The sequence below is a fragment of the Hypanus sabinus genome, chromosome 4 (genome assembly GCF_030144855.1).
Source record: "Hypanus sabinus isolate sHypSab1 chromosome 4, sHypSab1.hap1, whole genome shotgun sequence".
Taxonomy (NCBI): domain Eukaryota; kingdom Metazoa; phylum Chordata; class Chondrichthyes; order Myliobatiformes; family Dasyatidae; genus Hypanus; species Hypanus sabinus.
Window position 1 is genome coordinate 69357934 of NC_082709.1, and position 24709 is coordinate 69382642.

General features: G+C 40.6%; 2 protein-coding genes across 4 annotated transcripts in view; one reads left to right on the forward strand and one right to left on the reverse strand.

Annotated features, from left to right (window-relative positions):
* The window catches only part of LOC132392864 (sperm-associated antigen 16 protein), a 777809-nt gene extending 758733 nt beyond the window's left edge, over positions 1 to 19076 (reverse strand). For 2 of the 3 annotated variants that reach the window (XM_059967357.1, XM_059967356.1), the window contains exons 1-2: positions 18918 to 19076; positions 3589 to 3635 (exon numbers count right to left, since the gene is read on the reverse strand). In XM_059967357.1, the coding sequence (XP_059823340.1) occupies positions 3589 to 3635; positions 18918 to 18957 (87 nt within the window). In that variant the 5' untranslated portion in view covers positions 18958 to 19076. The remainder of the gene's footprint in view (positions 1 to 3588; positions 3636 to 18917) is intronic. The other variant, XM_059967355.1, reaches the window with a different exon arrangement.
* A 34-nt stretch (positions 19077 to 19110) lies between these two features.
* The window catches only part of ikzf2 (IKAROS family zinc finger 2), a 166841-nt gene continuing 161242 nt past the window's right edge, over positions 19111 to 24709 (forward strand). The window contains exon 1 of the mRNA XM_059967359.1: positions 19111 to 19435. The gene's annotated coding sequence lies outside the window, so the exon portion shown is untranslated. The remainder of the gene's footprint in view (positions 19436 to 24709) is intronic.

The following is a 24709-nucleotide window of genomic DNA, read 5'->3' on the forward strand; positions in this document are numbered from 1 at the left end:
CATGGAACTTGTTTTTATTTACTACTGTGATAACAGTATTTAATGGTTTGTGCAGCCAATTACATAGGATTTTTTGTGACAAGATATTATCTGTGAGTTACACAGATAGTAAATACGCAGCTATAGCCTTTTTCAAGAAGGTAATAATCCCATGGTGGCATCTTATTATTGATGGCTCCAATCTGTTGCACAAGCAAGAATGTTGGTGAGTAGAATGTCATTCTCTTTGAAAGATTTCTCAGCATCCCTAAGTATTGATTACCCTTTTTAGCTGTTTCTAGTCCCCTTGCAAACAACAATTTTTGAACCTTGCTTTCATCTTTTATGAAGCAAACATAACCAAGAAGCAAAGATTCATTGATTAGCAAAGTTGGCTCATCCAAGTACATAGTAAATTCTGTTGTTCTAAGTATGTTGCACAATGAGTCTTCCACATTCTCAGACATTTCATCTATTCATCTTTGAACAGAGTTGTCGCTGAGTGGAATCACTTTAATTATTTGGTCTGGTGACTTATGCAAAACTGTCTTCAGCACTTCCCTTACTGCCAGCAGAATCAGTTCTTCTCTTATTGTATGGGGCTTTACAGATTTAACAATGAGCAATAAAATGTGATATGAAGCATGCAGACCATCACAGTTTTGTTGAGAAGTACTGACAAACATGTTTTGAAGTGCTCTCCATTTCTGAAAGTTTTCACAAAGTGACTGAAAAAAAGCTAAGTTTTTGTTTGATTTATTAGAGTGTATCCTCTTCAAATGTTCAAGGAACCTGACTGTTTTATTGGCTATTTGAAAAACATTTTATCCACATACTAAACATATTGGCTGTTGGTTGCTTGGAGCAGGCATAAATCCATATTTCAGGTACTCCACACTATACTGTCTGAACTTCTTTTTTGTTTGGTCTGCTTCTGCCATCTTCACTATGGATTAATGATCTCAGTCAATTGTCTTTTGTTTTAGTCCAACCTAAAGTGTTACGATCAATAAAGGGGAAAGTTCTGCCATCAACAAAACTTGGGCAATACCTGACTCTCTGCCTGAAAATACATAAAGTAGGGCAGCAATATTTTGGTTGGGCCATGGGCAAGAGAAATGCAGTCAAGACCATTTAAAAGGGTAGTTTCTGAGCTTTACCCCATTGAATGCCATACCCTAACTCACAGGAATTGCATCATTGTATGACTAAATAATGTCAATCATATCAGCAAACACTGTACTACAGTATAATTCTCCATAACTGCTGCTACCTCCAACGGGATCCCACTACCAAGCACATCTTTCCCTCCCACTGCTTCCTGCTTTCCGCATGGATCGCTCCCTACACAACTCCCTTGTCCACTCGTCCCCCCCCCCCTCCAATCCCTTCCCACCAATCTCCCTCCTGGCACTTATCCTTGTAAGCGGAACAAGTGCTACACCTGCCCTTACACTTCCTCCTTCACCACCATTCAGGGCCCCAGGCAGTTCTTCCAGGTGAGGCGACACTTCACCTGTGAGTTGGCTGGTGCAGTATACTGCATCCGGTGCTCCCGGTGTGGCCTTTTATATATTGATGAGACCCGACGCAGACTGGGAGACCATTTCGCTGAACACCTATGCTCGGCCTGCCAGAGAAAGCAGGATCTCCCAGTGGCCACACATTTTAATTCCACGTCCCATTCCCATTCTGATATGTCTATCCATTGCCTCCTCTACTGTCAAGATGAATCCACACTCAGGTTGGAAGAACAACACCTTATATACCGTCTGGGTAGCCTCCAACCTGATGGCATGAACATTGACTTCTTTAACTTCCATTAATGCCCCTCCTCCCCTTCTTACCCCATCCCTGACATATTTAGTTGTTTGGTTTTTTCTCTCTCTCTCTGCCCATTACCCTGCCTGTTCTCCATCTCCCTCTGGTGCTCCCCCCTCCCCCTTTCTTTCCCCCAAGGCCTCCCGTCCCATAATCCTTTCCCTTCTCCAGCTCTGTATCACTTTCGCCAATCACCTTTCCAGCTCTTAGCTTCATCTCACCCCCTCCAGTCTTCTCCTATCATTTTGCATTTCCCCCTCCCCCCACTACTTTCAAATCTCTTAGTATCTCTCCTTTCAGTTAGTCCTGACGAAAGGACGGCCCGAAACATCAACAGTGCTTCTCCCTATAGATGCTACCTGGCCTGCTGTGTTCCACCAGCATTTTGTGTGTGTTGACTGTACTACAGCAGTGACTGGCAATAGTGCATGGACCCACAAATAGCACGATTTTGTCAATCCAGATTTCTCATGATATGCCAAATACAGGAGTGTCACATTCCTTTTCAACAACTATAATGCACTTTGAGCAAAGTCTAAGAGAATGGTGGGTTAGCAAGAGATGAGGTGATCTATGGAATGAATTAAAAGGCACAGAGGACCAAATGCTTATAATAGGTAATTCATTTCTTAAATTAAGCTTGAAATCCCTCAGCTGCCTCCCTTGATACTGAGCACCTCCCTAGAAACTACCACTGATTAGAAGTGATAAAAAAGTGGGGGGGGGGGGAAGAGGAGGAAAAACTAGAAGGTGATAGGTGAAACCAACCACTTATACATTGTAATTCTTCATCCCCTCCCTATACTTTCTTACTCTGACTTCTCATCTTTTTTTCTCCAGTCCATATGGAGAGTCTCAGCCCAAAACTTTGAATGTTTACTCTTTTACATAGATGCTGCCTGGCCTGCTGAGTTTCTCCAGAACTGTGTGTGTGTTGCTTGGATTTCCAACATCTGTGGATTTTCTCCTGTGAAAGGTTCTCAAAAATCCTAATACGTTTTAAAAATATATAAAGGGAAAGAAGGTAAAAAAGGTAAATATTCATTCCATTAGAAATCAAGATTAGAAACCTATACATGAAAGCTGAAGATTTATACAGAAATTCTAAATGAATAATTGTCTTCATATGAAAGTCACCTGCAGATGAAGAATATTAAGTACAGAAATGATGAAGAAGCAGAGACAGCATATTTAGAAGCAGATTAAATCTAAGGAACAACATAAAGCAGCACAAAGCTATCAATAATTTTTATCTTAACAGTAGAGGCACACTTAAGAAGATTGCTGTATAAGATTTGATGCGGATGGTATTTCCCTTGGGGACTTTACTCCCTCTGCTATTCAGCGCATTTTCAACTTCCGAGTCTGTGCACTGCAAATGGAATTTAGTCAGGCACAGGGATGCATGAACTGACACTCCACTGCTGAACTTAGCATTAAACAGAGTGGCAGTTCTTGTTTTTCTGAGCTACGAGGACAGAAACACTCTGAAGTCCTCAGCTTTGGGCCAACAACATTGTTCATTTGAATCAGATTGCTGAACTTCATAAAAAGGAGAATTAGAGTTTTTCTTGTTTGATTGCTCTTTATTTACAAAAAATTGATATACTTAATTAAAATTTATATCCACATATAGTTTCTTTATTTAAATCTTTTAAACTTCTAAACTTTCAATATCTAAACTCAGAAGTATGCATTTATGGACATTGTGGTGTGTCCTTAATACTCAAAATTAAACAAGTTTATATTGAAGCAGATTTGATTTATCTTCCAAAAAATGTACAATACCTCTTCATAATGGTAACCATCTTCAGGTTCTTCTGTAACAGTCACCTCTAAAGTATGGGTGAAGTTAAGCAATATATGCAATATTATTTCAACAGGACATAAAAATCTTCTGAAAAGTTAACTGAATGTTTAAAATCCAGAGAAGCGTCTTTGGCAACTGAAACAGATCTATTCTATTAAGTTGCTTATTACTATTGGACATCGTAAAAAGTTCAAACCTAATTAAAAGGAAAATCAACTTCAACATAATAGATGATTAAGTGTGCTGATGGTATCAACAGTGTTACAAAAGACTCACTCACTTTACCTACAAGAGCTGCTTATTTCCCAAGATATTATAGTAGTTAGCATGAATAAAATACACCACTACACAGAACCAATAACTTTTGGTAAGATGGATGAGAGATTTGTTATAGCATTTGTTTCTTGCTATTGCTACAGGCAGCAAGCATAAAGGAAACATAATGGGCCAAATTGAGCTGATTGGCAGCTAGCAGCTCAATAGGGAACCACCAGCTGTCAACTGCTAGTAACACAGATCACCTTCAACTTCTGTGAATGTTCATCCAAAGTCCAAAAGGAGCTGGAGGTCAAATGGCAATGCAACTGGCCTCCTATTCTGCAGATGAACTCAGCATTAAGACAGCTGCAGAGTAGTGGCAATCACAGAAGTTTAGGTGCAAAGTGCTAGCATTTCAAATTGTTTTTATTTTCTAAGAGAAAATTAATGTTTTTAATTCCCCTATTAAATTTACACTATTCTAATGCCTGTGACAGCAGTGAATTGTCACTGCGTCATGCAGCAGAACACAAGTTATATCTTCCGAGGCCTCTTTACCCCTAGGAACCCACTCTCTTGAATATCTGTCACACCTAAGCACAATCCCAATAAGGTCTTGAAAGCTGAAGCAGTCAGTGTAAGATTTAAAATTCAGTATCAGGTTTATTATAACTGACATATATCGTGAAAGTGTTATTTTGTGGCAGCAGTACAGTGCAAACATAAAAACGTTATTATAAATTATAATAATGCAGAAAAGTGTAAGAGAGCAAAATAGTGAAGTATCATTCATGGACCATTCAGAAATCCAATGGTGGAAGGGAAGAAACTGTTATTAACACATTGAGTGTGCATCTTCAAGCTCCTACACTCTATCTCCTTCTTGACCGTAATAGAAGAAGAGGGCATGGCCTCGATGGTGGGAGTCCTTTTTCACAGATGACAGCCATGTGCGAGCAAATTTATATGACTTACCTGCATCCTCAGAGCAGGTTGCTTGTCTTTCAATGTTGTATCTTCGTTAAAATAAGGTCAGCTTATATAAAATAAATTAGCTTTCAGCAATATCAAAATCCTATACATTTTTGGTTTTAAGTTTACCTTCTCATTATGCTTCATAACAAAGCCTGATAGTATTTGCCTTGTTACTTAACTCTATGCAGGATTAGTTGGTCACCAAATAACAATCAAGAGTTTTCCTTCTTTATTCCAAAGATGCCATATACAGTACGTTGCATATGAATTAAAATTGTTAACAGGATCATTCAGTTCAACCAGTTCTTCTTGATCCTTAGCCTTTCTTTAGGTTCTTCTGTTTCTAGTTTTCCCAGAATCATGTTCTATTCATTTATTCCCCTCAATTTTGCAAACCTTGATGAAGTTCATCCCTCAGCCTTCTAATTTTCAGCTGGGAATAAAGCCAGTTTATCTAATCTCTCTTTATAACTGCAGCATTCCTCTCAAAGCAAAAATAAGTAAAAATGTTGATCAAAGGAAAGCGTTTTGACCAGTTGCTCACCTGTGAAGTGCTCTGGGACATTCAAACATTAAGAGGCATCTGGACAGTGATAATGCATACATCTGAAAGCACTTTAAGCACTGCACACCATTGTGGACTTCAAGAGGAAACACAACAGTACAGCTAAGATTGCCACTTTGCTCCTGGATGAGCTAAAAGTTTTTCTTACACTTGATTCGAGGTTGTTAGGACTGAACCCCTAGGAGAGCTGCCAACGAGACCTGCATGTTGCTCATCTGCAAGGCTGAGGTACGTAGAACATTCCAACATGTCAACAGCTGCAAGGCAGCGGGGCCAGACAGCATCTCAGGGTGCATTCTCAAAGTGTGTGCTGAACAGCTGGCTGGTTTGTTTACATACATTTTTAATCTCTCCCTCTCCCAGTGTATAGTGCCCTCCTGTTTCAAATTCATCATTGTCCCTGTACCTAAGACAGCCAAGGTAGCATGCCTGAACGACTCACCTCAATTGTAAGCAAATGCTTTAAGAGGCTGGTTAAAGACTACACCTGCAGAATGCTACCACCCCACTGGACCCCCTACAATTTGACTACCAACAGAACCGGTCTACCAATGACACCACAGCCACTGAACTACACACCATCCTCACTCACCTGGAGAAGAGGGATGCATAAGTTAGGAAACTGTTCCTGGACTCCAGTTTAGCATTCAACAAAATAATTCCCTTCAGACTTCCCTAGACTTCCTATCAGATATCTGACAGATGGTAAGAATGGACACCCTCACCTCTGCTCCCCTGACCCTCAACACATGTGACCCCCAGGTTGTGTTCTGAGTCCCCTTCTCCACTCCTCTTACACCCATAACTGTACTGCCACACACAGCTCCAATCTACTGATTATATTCGCAGATGATTGGCCTTATTTCTAGCAGTAATAAGACAGCCCTAGAGAGGAGAGGTTGACACCCTGACACAGTGGCGCCAGGATAACGACCTCTCCCTCAATGTTCAAAAAGCAGAAGAGCTGATTGTGGATTACAGGAAGAACGGAGACAGGCTCAGCTTGATCAACATCAATGGGTCTGCGGCTGAGAGGGAGAGTAGTTTCAAGTTCCTCGTATACACATCGCCGATAATCTCACCTGGACTGTTCACACCAGCTTTCTGGCAAAAAATGTACAACAACTGAGGAAGTTTGGCATAGGCCCCAAAATCCTCAAGACCTTCCACAGGGGCACCATTGAGAGCATGATGACTGGCTGTATCATTGCCCGGTACGGGAACCGCACTAACCTTGATCAACTGTGCACTATAGAGAGTGGTACGAACAGCCCAGTACATTGTGAATGTGAATTTCCCTCCATTGAAGTCATTTATAGCAGCAGGTGCAGAAAGAAGGGCTGGAAGATCATCAGGGACTCCAGTCACCCCAACCATAAAATGTTCTACGCACACAACACTGGAAGAACTCCGCAGGTCAGGCAGCATCCGTGAGAAAAGAAATCTGTGGCTACTCTTTTCTCATGGATGCTGCCTGACCTGCTGAGTTCTTCCACCGTTGTGTACGTATTCTTTGATCCACAACATCTGCAGTTGTATTTTTCTGCATAAAATGTTTTAGCTACTTCCGTCTGGCAAACTCTACTGCAGCATTAAAGCCAGGACCAACAGGCTATGGGACAGCTTCTTTCTACAAGCTATTAGACTTTTAAAATCACATGTCTGTACATTGCCATGGAGTCATAATGCAAAGATTTTTACTCTCTCGTGTTATGTAATGGATGTAAGATTTAAATAAATTCTAATTTTTTTCTCATTCATTGACTACAGCTCGGTATTCAACACTATCATTCCCTCGAAACTAATAACTAATCTCCAAGACCTAAGTTCATACCTTCCTGTGCAACCTTGATTTCCTCACTTGCTGACCCCAGTCAACACAGATTGGCAAGAATACTGCCTCCAAAGTCACCATCAGCACAGGTCCACTGTGTGCTCAGTCCCCTGCTCGACTTGCTTTATACCTGTGATTCTGAGGCCAAGTACAAGTCCAATGCCATATTTAAGTTTGCTGATGAAATCACTGTTGTTAGCCAAAATTAAGGTGGTGGTGGATCAGCATATAGAAGGGAGAGTGAAAATCTGATTAAATGGTGCTATAACAACAAACTCTCAGTCAACGTCTGCAAAAGTAAACAGCTGATTATTGACTGCAAAAGAAGGAAGCCAGAGGTCCATGAAACAGTCCTCAGAAGGAGATCAGATATGGAGATGGTCAGTAACTTTAAATTCCTTGGCACTGCCATATCAGGGGATCTGTCCTAGAGCCAGCACATAAGTACCATTACAAAAAAAGCATGACAGCACCTCTGCTTTCTTAGAAGTTTGCACAGATTCAGTATGTCCTCTAAAACTTTCACAAACTTTATAGATGCTTGGTGGTGATTATCCTGACTGGTTGCATCACAGCCTATTATGGACACACGAATCCCCAGTAATGAAAAACTACAAGAAGTGGTAAATACAGCCCAGTCCATCACAGGCAAAGCCCTCCCCATCATTGAACACATATACAAGGAGTGCTGCGACAAGAAAGCAGCATCAATCATCAAGGACATCCATTATCCAGGTCATGCTGTCTTCCTGTTACCACCATCTGGCATAAAGTAGAGGAGCCTTAGGTCCCATACCACCAGGTTCAGTAACAGATATTACCCTAGAATTTTCATGGTTCTGAACCTGTGTGGATAACTTCATTCATCTCAACACTGAACTGAACTCCACAACCCATAGACTTACTTTCAATTACTCTACAACTCATATTATCAGTATTATTTATTTACGTTTTTTTAATTTATTGTTGTCATAATCTGACCTCTTTTGCATATTTGATGTTTGTCAGTCTTTTATACAGTTTTTCCCTAAATTCTATTGTATTTCTTTTCCCCACAAGAAAATTAACCTCAAGGCTATATATGGTGACAAATGTATACTTTAATAAATTTACTTGAACTTTGAATCATATGCAGAAAAGGCATTCTCATTTAAATTATAGGATCAGTCAGAGTAAGAATGCTGTAGACATACACAGGAACTTTAGCTCAAAAAGACTGCATCAGTTCTTACTTTCTACTCACCCCTGCCTCCTTGCCAAAGCCTCTTAAGCCACAGCCTCAAACTTCTACACTGGCCAATTCATACAATAGCTGATCCAAAATTACCTCTTCTCGTCAAAGCCTCAAACCAAAGCTTCAGTTTCCCACTCTAACAAAGGCCATTCTGCTTAAAACTCACTTCTTTTTATTGGCCTGAGTGGAATTCACCCATGAGATTTGCTTTTTTCAATGGTTCCAGCTGTCATGCAGACCTCACTCTAAAGTAGAACTCGCATTCAATGAGACTTGCTCTTCTCTATTGGTTTCTGATTTCATACAGATCTTGCTCTCACTACTCCAAAGTACATCTGAATTTTGCTAGCATTCTCACCTTTTCCCAAAAGATGTTGCGAGTTCTTGGCAAAATTATTAGAACTTAAGAGGGATGCTGCCTTCTCAAGAAATGCCTTTAGCATTAAAATGAATTGGCATAAAAGCTCTTCAACCTTATTGGTCTAACATAATGGCAAGAATGGACCAGAGACCATGTTGTTGAATGAAGTCAAGGTCACTTGCCAAAACAGCAACGTCTCATCTCAAACAAAGAGCTGATCACTTCACTGTTCTTGATAGTCTAGGCTCTCACTATTGTGTGCAGTAGATGATTTTGTTAGTGCTAGCAAATTCATGCTATAAATTATAGTTGGATCTTCACTGCTCTTTTCCATCAATTATTTGTTCTTTAGGATGACAAAAATGTCAATTTCAATATTTAGGTGCTTGAGTGGTTATTTACCAGCCTTTGCGAAAAGTTTGCAAATCCAAACATGTGTTATGATTAATTAGATTTTGGATCTGCTTATTATTTTTACCAAAGCATTCTAAAGGAGTTAGGTTTCCCAAGTCCTGTTTTGCAAACACTCTTTTCCAGAAGTAGGAGAATCAGTTATCTCACTCAATAACACAGGCATGGACTTCTCCGGGGTAGAAGTAAAAATTCTTAACTCACATCTGCAGCCTCCAGATTTGGAGCATTTACCCTAATGTTCACTACCTCTAAACTAAACAATTTTTTTTAACTTACTTTACACAGGATATCACTTGTACATTCCTGACTGCTTTCCTCTGAGATTAGATTCATCTTTATAGTGAAGCTTGTACCATCCAATAGTTCTCTATTTAGCTTGTCTTTGAATGTGCTAACCAGTATAATCCACAACACTGAGAGCCAACATCTAACAATAACTTAATGGCAACATATAATAGTGACTTAATCTTGCTATTTGATGCCGAGGATAATTGTAAGCAACATAAAAGCTGTTTGACTTCCCTCTTGGTGTATGTTAAGTTGTCTATGTTTCCCTGCTACATATAAGAGTATCAAGCATGAAAGCTTTATGCACCAGCATTTTACCCTTGATATTATGCTTGGAATTAATCCAATCTCATTAGTTATTCTGTCAAAAAGAAGTATTTTTTCTGATGAAGTTTAGTAAACACTGTAGAACTTAGATAGCAGAATATCAACACAAGAGATTCTGCAGATGCTGGAAATCCAGCGCAACACAGATGAAATACTGGAGGAACTCAGCAGGTCAGGCAGCTTCCATGGAAATGAATAAATAATCAATGTTTCGGGCTGAGACCTCTCCTCTACTTCTTTAGATAGCTGAATTTTTGGCCATTTCCATCAGGTTCATCTTACAAGTGATTAATGGATCTTTTGACCTAATTCCCTTTATCCTGAGCAAATGCCTGACAAGTTCCTGAAAGGTGATCCAGAGTTTCATGTCATAGATCTGCATTATGAGTTACAGGGGCCATATCATTATCAGTGAATGACAGCTCCCTGATAAACACTTTCATATTTAGCTGGTGCTTTCAGCTGCAATAAGCTATAGAGTTTCCCATTTGTTTTACTCAGCTCTGTCATCTTTAAACATGCTGCTCAGATGGACAGCTCAGCGTAATTACATGAGAAATAAGCTACAGAATAAAGAACCAAAAAGGGGCATGTTTATTTGAAGCAACAATTGCAAAATACACTCTCTTTGATAACCTATAGTATATCAATATTATGCTTAACCTAACGTGCCATACTTCAGAAGAAGATCTGCAAAAATAACTCATTGGACTTCTGACTTTATCCCAATTTAAACATCTTTGAATATTTTGTTTATTAACTCACTAGTTATCACAACATGGCACAGCAAATCAAGAGGTCACAAGGCAACAGGCTCACCAGAACAAGTAAAAATTCAAACTTCCTTTAAATGAGATACCATCAGACTTGAAGATATATTGCTTTTCCATTATTCTGCAAGATCTAAACACTATAACTCCCCAACTAATAGTGCAATGGGAGAGACTTCACTAGGGCCAGTGTAGAGTACCCCTGTGGCCAGCCCCCTCAACAACACCTATATCACTTTGAATACTATTGTGGGGGAATGATCTAACCGAGGAAAGTCACAATGGTTGGGTCTCTGGCACCAAGTCTGGCTCTGTAACTCAGAAGGAAAGCAGGGAGAAGAGCAAGCTGTGGTGATAGGGGATTTGTTAGTTAGGGGAACAGAAAGTAGGTTCTGTGGATGAGAACAAGATTCCTGGATGGTATGTTGCCAGGGTCTGGGACATCTAGGATCAAGTCTTCAGCATTCTTAAGTAGGAGGGTGAGCAGCCAGAGATCATGGTCCACGTAGGTAACAATGACATGGGTAGGATGAGTGACGAGGTTCTTCAAAGTGAGTTCAGGGAGTTACATGCCAAGTCAAAGGGCAGCATCTCCAGGATTGTGATCTCAGGATTGTTACCTGTGCCATGTGCTAGTGAGGCCGGGAATAGGAAGATCATACAATTTAACACATGGCTAAGGAGGAAGGGCATAAGGTGTTTGGTTGATTGGACTGTCTTCCAGGAAAGATAGGACCTAAACTGGAAGAGGACTAATATACTGGCTGGAAGATTTGCAAATGCTGCATGGTGGGGTTTAAACTAGAGTTGCAGGGTGATGGGAACCAGAGTGCCAGACCAACTAGTGGAGAAATTGTGATGGAGAAGTAGAGGTAAGACCTCAGACAAAGTCAGGAACCAAAAGGTTGAGCATGGTGCAACTGGTGTCCTGATCCACATATATTTCAATGCAAGAAGTATCATAGGAAAGGAGGATGAGCTCAGAGCATGGATTAACACCCGCAATATTGTGTTAATATTGTGTTACTGTGTTAAAGCTTTTAGTGAGACTTGCTTGCACAAGGGGCAAGACTGGCAGCTCAGTATCCGGGGTTCCATTGTTTTCAATGTGAGAGTGGGAGGGATTACTTGAGGAAGGGTTGCATTATTAGATAGGGAAAATGTCATGGCAGTGCTCCATTAGGACAGATTGGAGAACCTGTCTAGTGAGGCTTTATGGATGGAACAAGGTAAAAAAAGGTATGACCATGTTAATGGAGCTATATTAATGACCACCCAACAATTCATGGGATTTAGATAAATAAATTTATAGTGCAATCTCAAACTGTTGCAAGAAACATACGGTTGTTATAGTAGGTAATTTTAATTTTCCACATACTGATTGAAACTCCCACACTGTAAAAGGACTAGATGGGATAGAGTTTGTCAAACATGTTCAAGAAAGTTTCCTTAATCACTATGTAGAAGTCCCCACAAGAGTGTGCTATACTGGATCTGTTATCAGGAAATGAAACAGGGCATAGGGACAAGCTGTTTTCTGACAAGGGTGTACTTGGTAGGTGGGAGGCTTTCAAAAGCAAAATTTTGAGAGTACAAAGCTTGTATGTGCCTGTCAGAATAAAAAGTAAAGATAACAAGTATAGGAAACGTTGGTTGTCAAGAGCTATTGAGGCCCTGGTTAAGAGAAAAAAGGAGGTACATAGCAGATAGAAGCAGACAGGAACAAATTAGATATTTATGGAGTATAATAAATGCAAGAGAAACTCTTAAGCAAGAAGTCAGGAGAGCTAAAAAAGACATGAAGTTGCTCTAGCAGACAAGCTGAAGGAGAATTCTAAAGTATTTCACAGATATGTTAAGAGCAAAAGGATTTCAAGGGACAAAATTGGCCCTCTGGAAGATCAGAATGGTAATCCTTGTGAGGAGTCATAACAGATAGGTGAGATTTTAAATAAAATGTTTGCATCTGTATTTACTCAGGAGATGGACACAGAGTCTATAGAAATAACGCAAAATCACATCAACTTTATGGATCCTGTTCTCTAAACCAACATCAGCTAAATATTATGATTGTCTTAGACATTTATTACCTGTATGTGCAATTGATATGTAAGTTGTTATGCATGTGTGCTTTCATCCAATTTTCGACTACCATGGGTTTGGCAAGATTTTTTGTATTAACATTCAAACTACTATTGTAATATAAATGCTTTTCAAGCTAGAGTTATTATGGACGTTCCAGTACATGGAATCAGAATGTCTTACTATGATCCCCATTTGGCTTTGATCCATTTTCTTCACATTTCACTGAAAAAGTAACAAGAAATCTCTTTGTTACCCTATTTAATAATAATCATTAACTTTTCGTCATACCCCCGTTTCTGACACTTTCACAACTAAGTACTCAAAGACGTGGGAGAAAAAAAAAGCTTAAATTATGAAGAGCTATGGAATGTATTGTAATGTACCTTGAAAAGATGTAGGTAGCTTGATGGATAGAAAAATAGGGGTGTTTAAAAATTATCACTGAAAAATATGAAGTGTTGTATATTTGTAGGAAGAGGATGCATAAAACAAAGAGCACAGGTTAAAAAGGTTGTAAAACCAAATAGATGCATGTGTCTCTGGTCTGAACAAACCTTCACGATTGTGTCTTTTCCATTATAAACCATCATCTCTTGGTATCTACTCAATCACAATTCTTTTTTGTTTTTTTACACCACTCCCTTTTCATATGACATTAACCAGGCTCAATCCTTTCTCTTTGAGTATAGGAGATCAACTGGTGATCAACAGTCAGCCATTCAGGATAGAAATAAAAAGTATGAAGAGATCTTTGGTATTCTCTACACATAAAGGTTGTGAGATTAATTTGTTAAGTTCATCTAAGAAATAGACCAATAGATCAATAGCATATTATTGAATGAATGGATATAGGATTAGTGCAATAAATGGTGTTGAAATAGAAGATCATCCATGTTGTTATTGAAAAGTGAGGCAAGTGTGGGACACAAATGACTTACTATTACTTCCACTTATATTCTTAAAATATGCCTGATTTCTAATTTTTCCCAGTTGAAACAATTGATTACCAACCTGAAATATTACCTACTTTTTTTTCTCCAATTATGTTTTCAAACCTGCTGACTATTTAGAGCAGTTTCTGTTTGTTACTTCAGATTTCCAGTTATCTATAGTTTACTACTTATGGAGATCTTGGTGCATATGTACATAGTCTGCTGAAAGTAGCTAAACAGATTGAAAAGATATTTCAAAAGCATACAATATCTTAGATTGCACAAATACAGGCATAGAGCACAAGAACAAAGAAGTTAACACATAAAAACAATGGTTTGGCCACACTTGACATATTGCAACCAGCTCTGGGCACCACGCACTAGTAACAATGGGCTTTGGTAAGGGGGAAGAATACATTTACAAAAAAATTCCATGGATGATGGACATGATTTATGCGACAGACTGGAGAAGCTGGAGTTATTCTAGGAATAGAGGAGACTGCAAGAAGATCTATTAGAAGTTTTTGAAACCATGTAGGGACTGGCCACAAAAGATGGGGAGAAAATATTTCATTTGGTGAAGAAGTTGACAAATAGGAGATACAGTTTGAGGATGAACGGCAGAAAAAATCAGAAGTGACATAAGGGGATGTGATTCTAGACATCAAGAAGTTTTATGTGTGGAATGCTCTGCTACAGTAGTAATGAAAGTAAATTCAGTTGAAGCTGTCAAGAAAAATCTGGATAAGAATATGAAAATAAAGAATTTACAGAGTAATGAATGGGACAAGGCAGGATGTGGGACTAGCTGCATCACACTAACATTCAGCCTGTGTTGACTTGACAGGCTGAATAGCCTTCTTTCATGCTTCACTACACCGATTCTTTGATTCAGAATTTTGCTCTCAGGATTTTTCTTTTAGACTAGAGCTTCTTGGGAGACTAACCTTTAATGTATGGAACCGGGGGATTCTAGAGGTTTTGTAGTTCTGCAGAATCATAGAAATGTACAGCATGGAAACTGATCCTTTGACTCTACTTGTCGATGCTAACTGAGATGCCTCCCCCACTCTCCACTTTCTGCAGGAATCACTCCCTCCATGATTCCCTTGTCTATTTATCCTTCCCCACCAATCTTGTTCCTGGCACTTATCCCTGCGAGCAGCAAAAATGCTGCACAAACCCATTCACCTCCACCTTCACCTCCAGTCAGGGCCCCAAACAGTCCTTCCTGGTGAGGCAACACTTCACCCCTATATCTGTTGGGATTGTCAACTATACCTGGTGCTCCCTGTGCTGCCTCCATAGACTGGGAGATCACTTTGTCCAGCACCTACACTCCAACTGCAAAAAGTGGAATTTCCAGTGGCCAATCATTTAAATTCCTATCCCCATTCCTGTTCCAACATTTTGGTCCCTGGCCTCCTCTTCTGTGACAATGATGTCTCTCTCAGGTTGGAGGAGTAACACCTCATATTCCACCTAGGTAGCCTCCAACTTGATGGTATGAACATCAGTTTACCCAACTACTGGTAATGTTTTCCCTTTTGCCCTTCCATCTTCTTCAATTGCCCCTCTCTGGCTTCTCACCTATCACCTCTGCCTGGTGCCCATCCTCCTTCCCTTTCTCCCATTGTGGATCTTGGGTAGGAGGTAGTAACAGGAGGTGGGGGGCGAGGGGACTATGAGGTTGATGGCTTGGACAGGAGATCCCCTGAGTTAATAAGGTTGGTGATGGTGTGGGAAACAATGGCCTGGTGCTCCTTAGTGGGGTCCTGTTCAAGGGGTAAGTAAGGGAAGATGTCTGACAATTGTTTCCTGGCTTCAGCAAGGTACAGGTGAGTCCGCCAGACCACTTCAGCAACCCCCCCCCCCCTTATCTATGGGTTTGATGGTGAGGTTAGGATCAGTGTGCAGAGACTTTTTTCTCCATTCCTGATGAAGGGTCTTGTCTCAAAACTTTAACTCCTTACTCCTTTCCATAGATGCTGCCTAACATGCTGAGTTCCTCCTGGCTGTCTAGGTAGACCCATTGTTTCTGCATGTTCCTGCCCTACCAAACATATATCTGCATACCTCAACTCAGTTTTATCCCCACTGATTCAGTCCCTTCCTATCTACAGCTGTGACACTTTACACTCTCTAAATCTTTACAATGATTTCAAGCTCCCTGGCCCTGATGATCTTATTTTCACTATGAATGTTCAGTCCCTATTTTCTTCCATTCCCCCACCAGGAAGGCCTCAAAGCTCTCCATTTCTTTCTGGACATGAGATGCAACCAATTCCCCTCCACTACCACTCTCCTTTGTCAGGCGGAGCTGGTCCTCACTCTCAATAATTTTTCCTTCAGCTCCTCCCACTTCCTTTAAACAAAAGGTGTAGCCATGGCCACTCGCATGGGTCCCATCTCTGCCTGCCTTTTCATCGGCAAAGTGGAACAGTCTATGTTCCAAACCTACACTGTTAACAGTCCCCAACTTTTCCTACATTACAGTGACAACTGCATCGGTGCTGCTACCTGCATCCATGTTGAACTCATCAATTTTGCTTCCAACTTCCACCCTGCCCTCAAATTTACCTGGTTCATTTCTGACACTTCCCTCCCCTTTCTTGATCTCTCTGTCTCTATCTCTGGAGACAATTTATCTACTGATATCTTTTATAAATCCAATGAATCTTACAGCTACATGGACTATACCTCTTCCCACCCAGTGTAAAAATGCCATCCCCTTCTTTCAATTCCTCCATCTCCACATCTGCTCTCAAGATGAGGTTTTTCATTCCAGAACTAAGATGTGCCCCTTCTTCGAAGAAAGGGACTTCCCTTCCTCCACCATCAATGCTGCCCTCACCTGTATCCCTTCTATTTTGTGCACGTCCACCTTTCCCCATCAGCCAGCCATTCTACTAGGGATAGGGTTCCTTTTTTTTCACCTACCACCCCATTAGCCTTTGCATCCGTACATAATTCTCTGTAACTTCCACCATCTCTAATGGGATCCCACAACTTTCTGCTTTCCACAGGGGTCATTGCTTACATGACTCCCTTGTTCATTCGTCCCTCTGCACTTATCTCCCTCTAGGCATTTTCCTTGCAAGTGGAATAAGTGCTACACCTGCCCCTACACCTCCTCCCTCACTTCCATTCAGGGCCCCAGATGTGTCCTTCCAGATGTGGCGGCATTTCACCTGTGAGTCTGTTGGGAATTATCTACTGTTTCGGTGTGGCCTCCTGTATATCGGTGAGACCTGACATAGATTGAGAGACCACTTCGCTGAGCACCTGAACTCTGTCCAACCAGAAAAAGCAGAATCTCTCAATAGCTACCCATTTTTTCTTCCCATTCCGACATGTCAGTCCATGGCCTCCTCCACTGCTGCGATGAGGCCACACTCATGTTGGAGAAGCAACACCTTATGTTCTGTCTGGGTAGCCTCCAACCTGATGGCATAAACATCAATTTAATCAAACTTCTGGCAATGTCCCCCCACCATCCCATTATACCCCATTCCCATTTCCCTCTCTCACGTTATCTTACCTGTCCATCACCTCTCTTTGGTGCTCCTCCCCCTTCCCTTTCTTCCATGGTCTTGTCTTCTCCTATCAGGCTCATCCTTCTCCTGTCCTTTACCTCTTTCACTAATTGACCTCCCAGCTCTTAACTTCAACTCTCCCCCCTCCCATTTTCATCTATTACCTACTACCTCATATTTCTTCCTGCCCTGCCCCATCCTTCTTACTCTGACTTCTCATCTTTTTTCTCTAGCCCTAATGAAGGGTGTCGGCCCGAAATGTTGACTGTTCACTCTTTTCCATAGATGCTCCTTGGCCTGCTGAGTTCCTTCAGCATTTTATGTTGCTTGGATTTCCATTATCTGCAGATTTTCTCTTGTTTGTGATGCAATCACTCCATTTTTGTTTGATTTACAGAATTTTGCATAATTACACAATTTCAGGCAGTCATCCCTTTCATAAATCAAAGAGTTGCTGCATTTTCCTTAATGTTTATCATGGCCAAAAAAATCATATTCTAATCAACCTTTACATAGATGGAGTTGGTATCGATTATATGGACTGTCCCACAAATGTTAACATCTATGTCAATAAAGCACTAGATCCATTTTCATCAATGTCAGCCTTATTATATTCTTTCACAATCTCAGTAACTATTAACCTTCTCGTTCAATGTTTGAACAGAGTTGTCATCCCTCTGTAGTTCAAATTATTCCTTTTGTCCTTTTACTCCCTTGTCTCTTTCTTCATTATGCATATGTGTGGATCAAAACTCCACACATCATTCAGATCTAGACTAAGCTTCATTGCCGATGCACACACAAAGCATGTTCAGTGAACAAGGTTGATATCCAAGTCCATCCCACATTCATGTCTTTTAGACTATTTCACTTCACAGCAGGCTTTGGACTGAATACATACAAAATTATTTCAGATGCATGCACTGGTGCAACAATCTGAGATTTTGTGTATTCATTTTTCTACTTCTTTCCACAAAGATGTCTTTGTAAAATACTCCATTATTTAATTGGCACAAAGTTTACATTATGTCACCCCGCAATGAGTTTAAATTTATCACCGCAGGTCCTAGTTTCCAATCATTTATTCTCGTTTGCCAAAGCACGTCCGAGCATCTTTACAAAATGCCGTTCCCCGTGGTTAATTTGTAGCCGGTAATTTGAAAGTTGCTGAGGGTATGGGTTTTAAGGATGCCAGATTTTCAGTTGGCATCCAACACATTAGTCAGGAACGACTGCCTTGACAACGAGTGCCCGTGCACTGGCACCACGCAAATACCAAAATTCTCCTTCCAATCTGACGAGCGAGCACCCACTGCCAGCACAAAATGAATGAGCTGAACGAAAAGAGCCTGAAACTCTGGGTGTTTACCGGTATCGTGATGGGGTGGGGAGGGCGGATTTTGAGAACATTTGCAATGATACTTTCTTGGGGAGTAGCCGTGCAGCATTGACCATGCATGCCCGAGATGGTCTCACCGACCCGCCTCGGACGGACCGTTCCAAACGCCCCAGCCCCCGGCCACTGGAAAGGCTCCAGCGCTCGAGCGGCTCTCGGAGATCCTAGTCCGAGTTCCGAGCTCTAAGCCCGATCTCGGGGTTGTGCAGATGCGTTTATTATCTTTCAAAAAGTATATAAAAGTAAAGTTTTTTACGTGTTTTCGCCGCGCGCGTCTTTAAACAACAACAACAATAACAACAACAGACAAAGGTTCGTGTCCGAAAGGATACGCTGCAGGTAGTAGGCACTGTCCTCCTGCGCCACCGCCATCGCCGTGTTTGTGCCGGTTGCCCTGTGTACCGTTGCTATTGACTCCGCGGCCGCCCTCTCCGGTTCTCTCGCGAGAGCTCAGCACACGATGGGCGTCCTGTCACCATAGAAACCGTTTTCCGCTCGTAAGGAGAGAGAGGGAGTGAGAGAGGATCATTAAAAGGAAAACACGGCGGCGGTTTATTTATTGCTGTGACATAAGTCACTTCAAAAAAGTTGCTCAGAGTAGAAATATAGATGTGTGAGACTCGCAGTCTTGAAGAAAGCGGACGATTTATAGTGCATATGATTATTTATTTGTTTTAAAATGTCACGTCAGATCGGACTCGGGCCGTCGCAAGAGAGAAGGAAAATGGCTTTGATACAGGAGGGAAGACTAAAACCTTGAGCACTGAAGCGGGCTGCCAGTGGCACGCAGAGCGTGGATTAAGGCGTCCCATGCCCCCCAGCCGCCAGGATGCAGTCGTAGACCACCGAGGTAAGCGATGCCAGCTGCTGGTGCTGGCGGTCTGACCCTGTCCCCTTCATCCTGTCGGCTCGTCCATTCAGGTGGGTGTCGCTGGGCCGGAGGCCCTGGTTCACGGGTCGGAAAGATCCAATTGCTAGTCTTTCTGGGTCCTCCTCGTGTGTCAGGCGGGCCTGCGCCTTGTTTACATTCGACAGACTGGAAGCGGTTGCTCCCACCCACTTCCCACCATACGATTTCTATTCGCTCTGCCTGTGGAGGAGAACAGAAGAGAATATAATCTCATTTTAAAGTCAGCCACTGAAATAATTTAAAAATAAACTATAGGAAAGACACAGACATGATCTGTGGCGAAAGAAATAATTCATCTTCCGGCTTGAATGTCTTTTATGGTCTCTGAAAGGATTCTGATGAAAAGTCAAGTTAACTTTTCCTCTCTCCACGGGTGCTGCCTTACCTGTTGAGTGATTTCCGCATTCTGTGTTTATTTTTGATATCCACCAAGATTTGTTTTTGTATGCTCTTTCTATTACTAAGACGAGTTTCTGGCGTTTCAGGGATAAAATATGTATGTTTTGATTTCTGTATTATTTTTAACTCTTTGGACGAAAAATAGACGAATCTCGTTTCATATTGTTTAACGATAACCTTAGGCAAGCAACGTATCCTATGAAATGATTTGTGGAAAGCTATCGTTCCAGCAAGTCTTTTCATTTCTTTCCCTTCCCCTGACAGTAAACCGCAGAACAGAAACAAACGGTGTGTAAAATAAAACTTCTCGAACTGAATCGTATGTAAATGTTCAAATTGGAAATCACTTTTGATATTGAAGTTATCAATTTAAACTAGCAGTTTTCTTTAAAGACTATTGTGTATAAGCACTTCGGTAGATTTAATGTAACAAAAATGAAACGGCCTCCTTTAACCCACAAAGCGGCAGTGTTCACTTGCTTATTGTTAATCCTCTAGTCGTAGCAGCAGTATTGCTTTACGAACACATTTCCAATATGCAGAAAAAAATCTTGAAATGTCCGCATTGCAAAGCCATTTAATGTAAAATGTTGTTTATTTTCACTGCGAACCGTTTTTTTCCCTATGGCAGTATTTACAGTTCTAACCACTGCGGCAGTACATTGTCACATGACTTAAATTCACGTACGGAGCGGGTGGGAATTTTAGATACAAGGAAGGTGTTGAAAGTAGCACGTCAGGCAACACCTGAAGACAGAGAAAAAAGTTAGTTTCATTCCGATTTTCTTTGAACCATACGGAATTAACAGTAAAGTTGTAACGGCTAAACGCAGTCGGGAAAAATTAGGGGCTGTGCTTATGGTAGCGGGAATGTGAACAGATAGAGTGAAAGAAAGAAACGATTTAATGACAAAAGGCTTGATCCAAAATAGTTAAAACTAAGCGGAGATTTCAACCTCGTCCCAATGATCTTCGGTTCCTTTACCTCCACGTCTGCTTCAATGATCAGAAGCTTTCACAGCCCACAATGTACTCTTTCATGTTTACTTATTTCATGCTCAAATTGTTCATTCCCAGGTACAGGCCTTTCATCCTCTTTAAGTCGTTTAACTTGCTTGTTATTGACCTTAGCATTTTTTTCCAGTTCCACTCATGTTCTTTAACTTACTTCCTATTGAATTTCCAGAATTCTGTTAGTTAAGATCCAACCCTAATATTCTCATCAAACCTACTGATAATGGTAAAATGTGTTAGTTAACAATCAGACCTTTTACCAACCCTTTCTCAAGGGAACGGAAGCCACCATTTCCTATACTATCACAGGCCTCATCTCCTTGGGGGAATTTTGCCCCTCAATGTTTTCCAACATTTTATATTTCCTTTGAAGATTTTGATCATCTGAAGTATTTTGCTTTAGGGTATTTTAAACACCTTGTGATATGTTTTATCAAACCTAAAGTCTCTCAAAATGTAGATATTTTATTTCGAAGTTAGCTGATACATACCCACTCTAGATCCCTAAGTAATGGTACAAAGATTTGGCCAATAGGAACCTCATTTCTCCTTGTGAAGTTTAAAGGTTTCTTTCCACCTACAAGCTTCCTGTCTTTTGATATGTAGATAAGTTAACTGATAGAAATAATTTTCAACATTTACTGTGAAGTCGATGCTGCACTTTTTTTCATTCTCAAGATATCATAGCACCAAGCTATCCCCATTCTTCGATGCACTCAATTGATTATGTGGGCGTCTAAAGCGAAGTGGTTAAAACTTTTCATGTATCCAGTTAATGATCACAATTAGTATTCTGCAACTGTACAAGTTTAAATGTCAAACCTCTATCTGTGTAATGAACTGTCAAGGTGGAAGTGGTTTATGAAACATTTTTAACCAAATAGCAAACTACACATTAAAAAGAGTTAAAAATTCTTTAGTACATGCATTAAATGAAATTACAATCTATATTAAACAAACAAAAGCATTAAATTATTACAAATTATTGATTTACAAAAGTATTCTATTTCTAACTTGATGCCATTTTCAAAATTTATTTGCAAATAAAGCTATTGAAAGTATCAAAAATGTGATAGATCAATATAAATGTGGATAATATATAAGATAATGACATTGCAAAAGAAAGCTTAACATTTATTATTTGAATTCCACTCTGGAAAGTAACATGAGAACTAGTGTTCGACTACTCTTAAATCTGTTGGTAATGACAGCCTGATAATAAATGCTTTATCAATTTTTCTTACCAGTGACAAACCTGAGTTAACAGCAAGTTAATGTTAATTTTCTTTGGTCTTGATATTTATTCCAATTTTAATGTATGGATCGTGACATTGCAACAGTTTTGTTATTCGGCCCTTTCACCATTAATCATTTAGGAAGTCGTGTAACCTATTCCATACATCCCGCTCCACTTACTCAGTGAGTGCACCTTATTTGGAGAGACTTGTTTTAGAGCAGCTCCGGCCTATGGTTAGGCCACACTTACACCCCCTCCAGTTCGCCTATCAGCCCCGACTAGGAGTTGAGGATGCCATCGTCTACCTGCTGAACCGTGTCTACGCCCACCCGGATAAGCTGGTGAGCACTGTGAGGGTCATGTTTTTTGACTTCTCCAGTGTGTTCAACACCATCAGCCTTGCTCTGCTGGGTGAGAAGCTGACAGTGATGCAGGTGGATGCTTCCCTGGTGTCATGGATTATTGATTACCTGACTGGCAGACCACAGTACCTGCGCTTGCAGCACTGGAGCTCCACAGGGGACTGTCCTGTCTCCCTTTCTCTTCACCATCTACACCTCGGACTTCAACTACTGCACAGAGTCTTGCCTTCTTCAGAAGTTTTCTGATGACTCTGCCATAGTTGGATGCATCAGCAAGGGAGATGAGGCTGAGTACAGGGCTACGGTGGGAAACTTTGTCACATGGTGCGAGCAGAATCATCTGCAGCTTAATGTGAAAAAGACTAAGGAGCTGGTGGTAGACCTGAGGAGGGCTAAGGCACCGGTGACCCCTGTTTCCATCCAAGGGGTCAGTGTGGACATGGTGGAGGATTACAAATACCTGGGGACACGAATTGACAATAAACTGGACTGGTCAAAGAACACTGAGGCTGTCTACAAGAAGGGTCAGAGCTGTCTCTATTTCCTGAGGAGACTGAGGTCCTTTAACATCTACCAGATGATGCTGAGGCTGTTCTACGAGTCTGTGGTGGCCAGTGCTATCATGTTTGCTGTTGTGTGCTAGGGCAGCAGGCTGAGGGTAGCAGACACCTACAGAATCAACAAACTCATCCGTAAGGCCAGTGATGTTGTGGGAGTGGAACTGGACTCTCTGACGGTGGTGTCTGAAAAGAGGATGCTGTCCAAGTTGTCCATCTTGGACAATGTCTCCCATCCACTCCATAATGTACTGGTTAGGCACAGGAGTACATTCAGCCAGAGACTCATTCCACCGAGATGCAACACTGAGCATCATAGGAAGTCATTCCTGCCTGTGGCCATCAAACTTTACAACTCCTCCCTCAGAGTGTCAGGCACCCTGAGCCAAAAGGCTGGTCCTGGACTTATTTCCACTTGGCGCAATTAACTTATTATTATTTAATTATTTATGGTTTTATATTGCTATATTTTTACACTATCCTCGGTTGGTGCTGCTGTAATGAAACCCAATTTCCATCTGGATCAATAAAGTATGTCTGTCTGTCTGTCTGTTATCCTATTATTTGTGTGCAGACTTTTTTAAACCCCTTGTAAAGTCAAGTCGCTTTTTATTGTCATTTCAACGATCACCGCTGGTACAGTACACAGTAAAACCAAGACAATGTTTTTCAGGACTGTGGTGCTACATGAAACTACACTGAACTGTGTGAAAACAGCACAGAAAAAAACTACACTAGGCTACAGACCTACCCAGGACTGCATAAAGTGCACAAAACAGTGCAGGCATTACAATAAATAATAAACAAGACAATAGACAAAACAAGGCTTGTGCCATTGTAAGAGGACCATTAACAGTAGAAAGCACTTAATGTGTAAACGCCTTTAACTCACCACCTTAACTCAATGACTCCTAACAACATAAGAAATTCCACTAGTCAATACCTATTGGCTGACTAACACTTACTGAACTTTGCCACTAAGTATCATTACAAAAAGTAACAAAGAAACTCCATAAAACAAGTCAATCAACTCTGCCCTCTATATATCAAGACAGGAGTTCCAAGCTATGAAGCTCACTGGGAGGGAGGCAAAAATTATTGGGATATTATATATATCCAATATACCATTAAAATCACCATTTAGGGGTGACTACCTTAAAATCTGCAAAGGTTGAATCAACAACAGATTGGAAATTTGAGTTTACTGTTAGTGTTAAAGCTAATCTAATAGTGTATTACAATTTGAGAAACTTAATTACAAGGCAAAATCAATTCTTCGAATATTAATTAAGTCCTCTGTAAAATACTAAGAATTTTAAGGAAAGGTGACAGGAACATTGATACTTGATAAGAAGGTTTATTTAATATTATTAGCAGATGGAAGTGCTGAGCTGAGGTTACAGTCAGATGAAACATGATCTAATGTATGACAGAGCAAGTTCGAGAGGTCAAGTAGTCTACTCCTGCTCCTAATCTACATGTTCATTTATAAATCAATCTGTTGCTCATTTTTTATCCCAATATCCTTCAGAAATTTGTTTGAATGGTATTTCAACTTTTCTACCACCAAACAAATGGTAAGTGTTTTTTTTTCAAAGTTGTATTGATAATAATCAAAAAGAGTACATGAAAAAATGTCATAAGT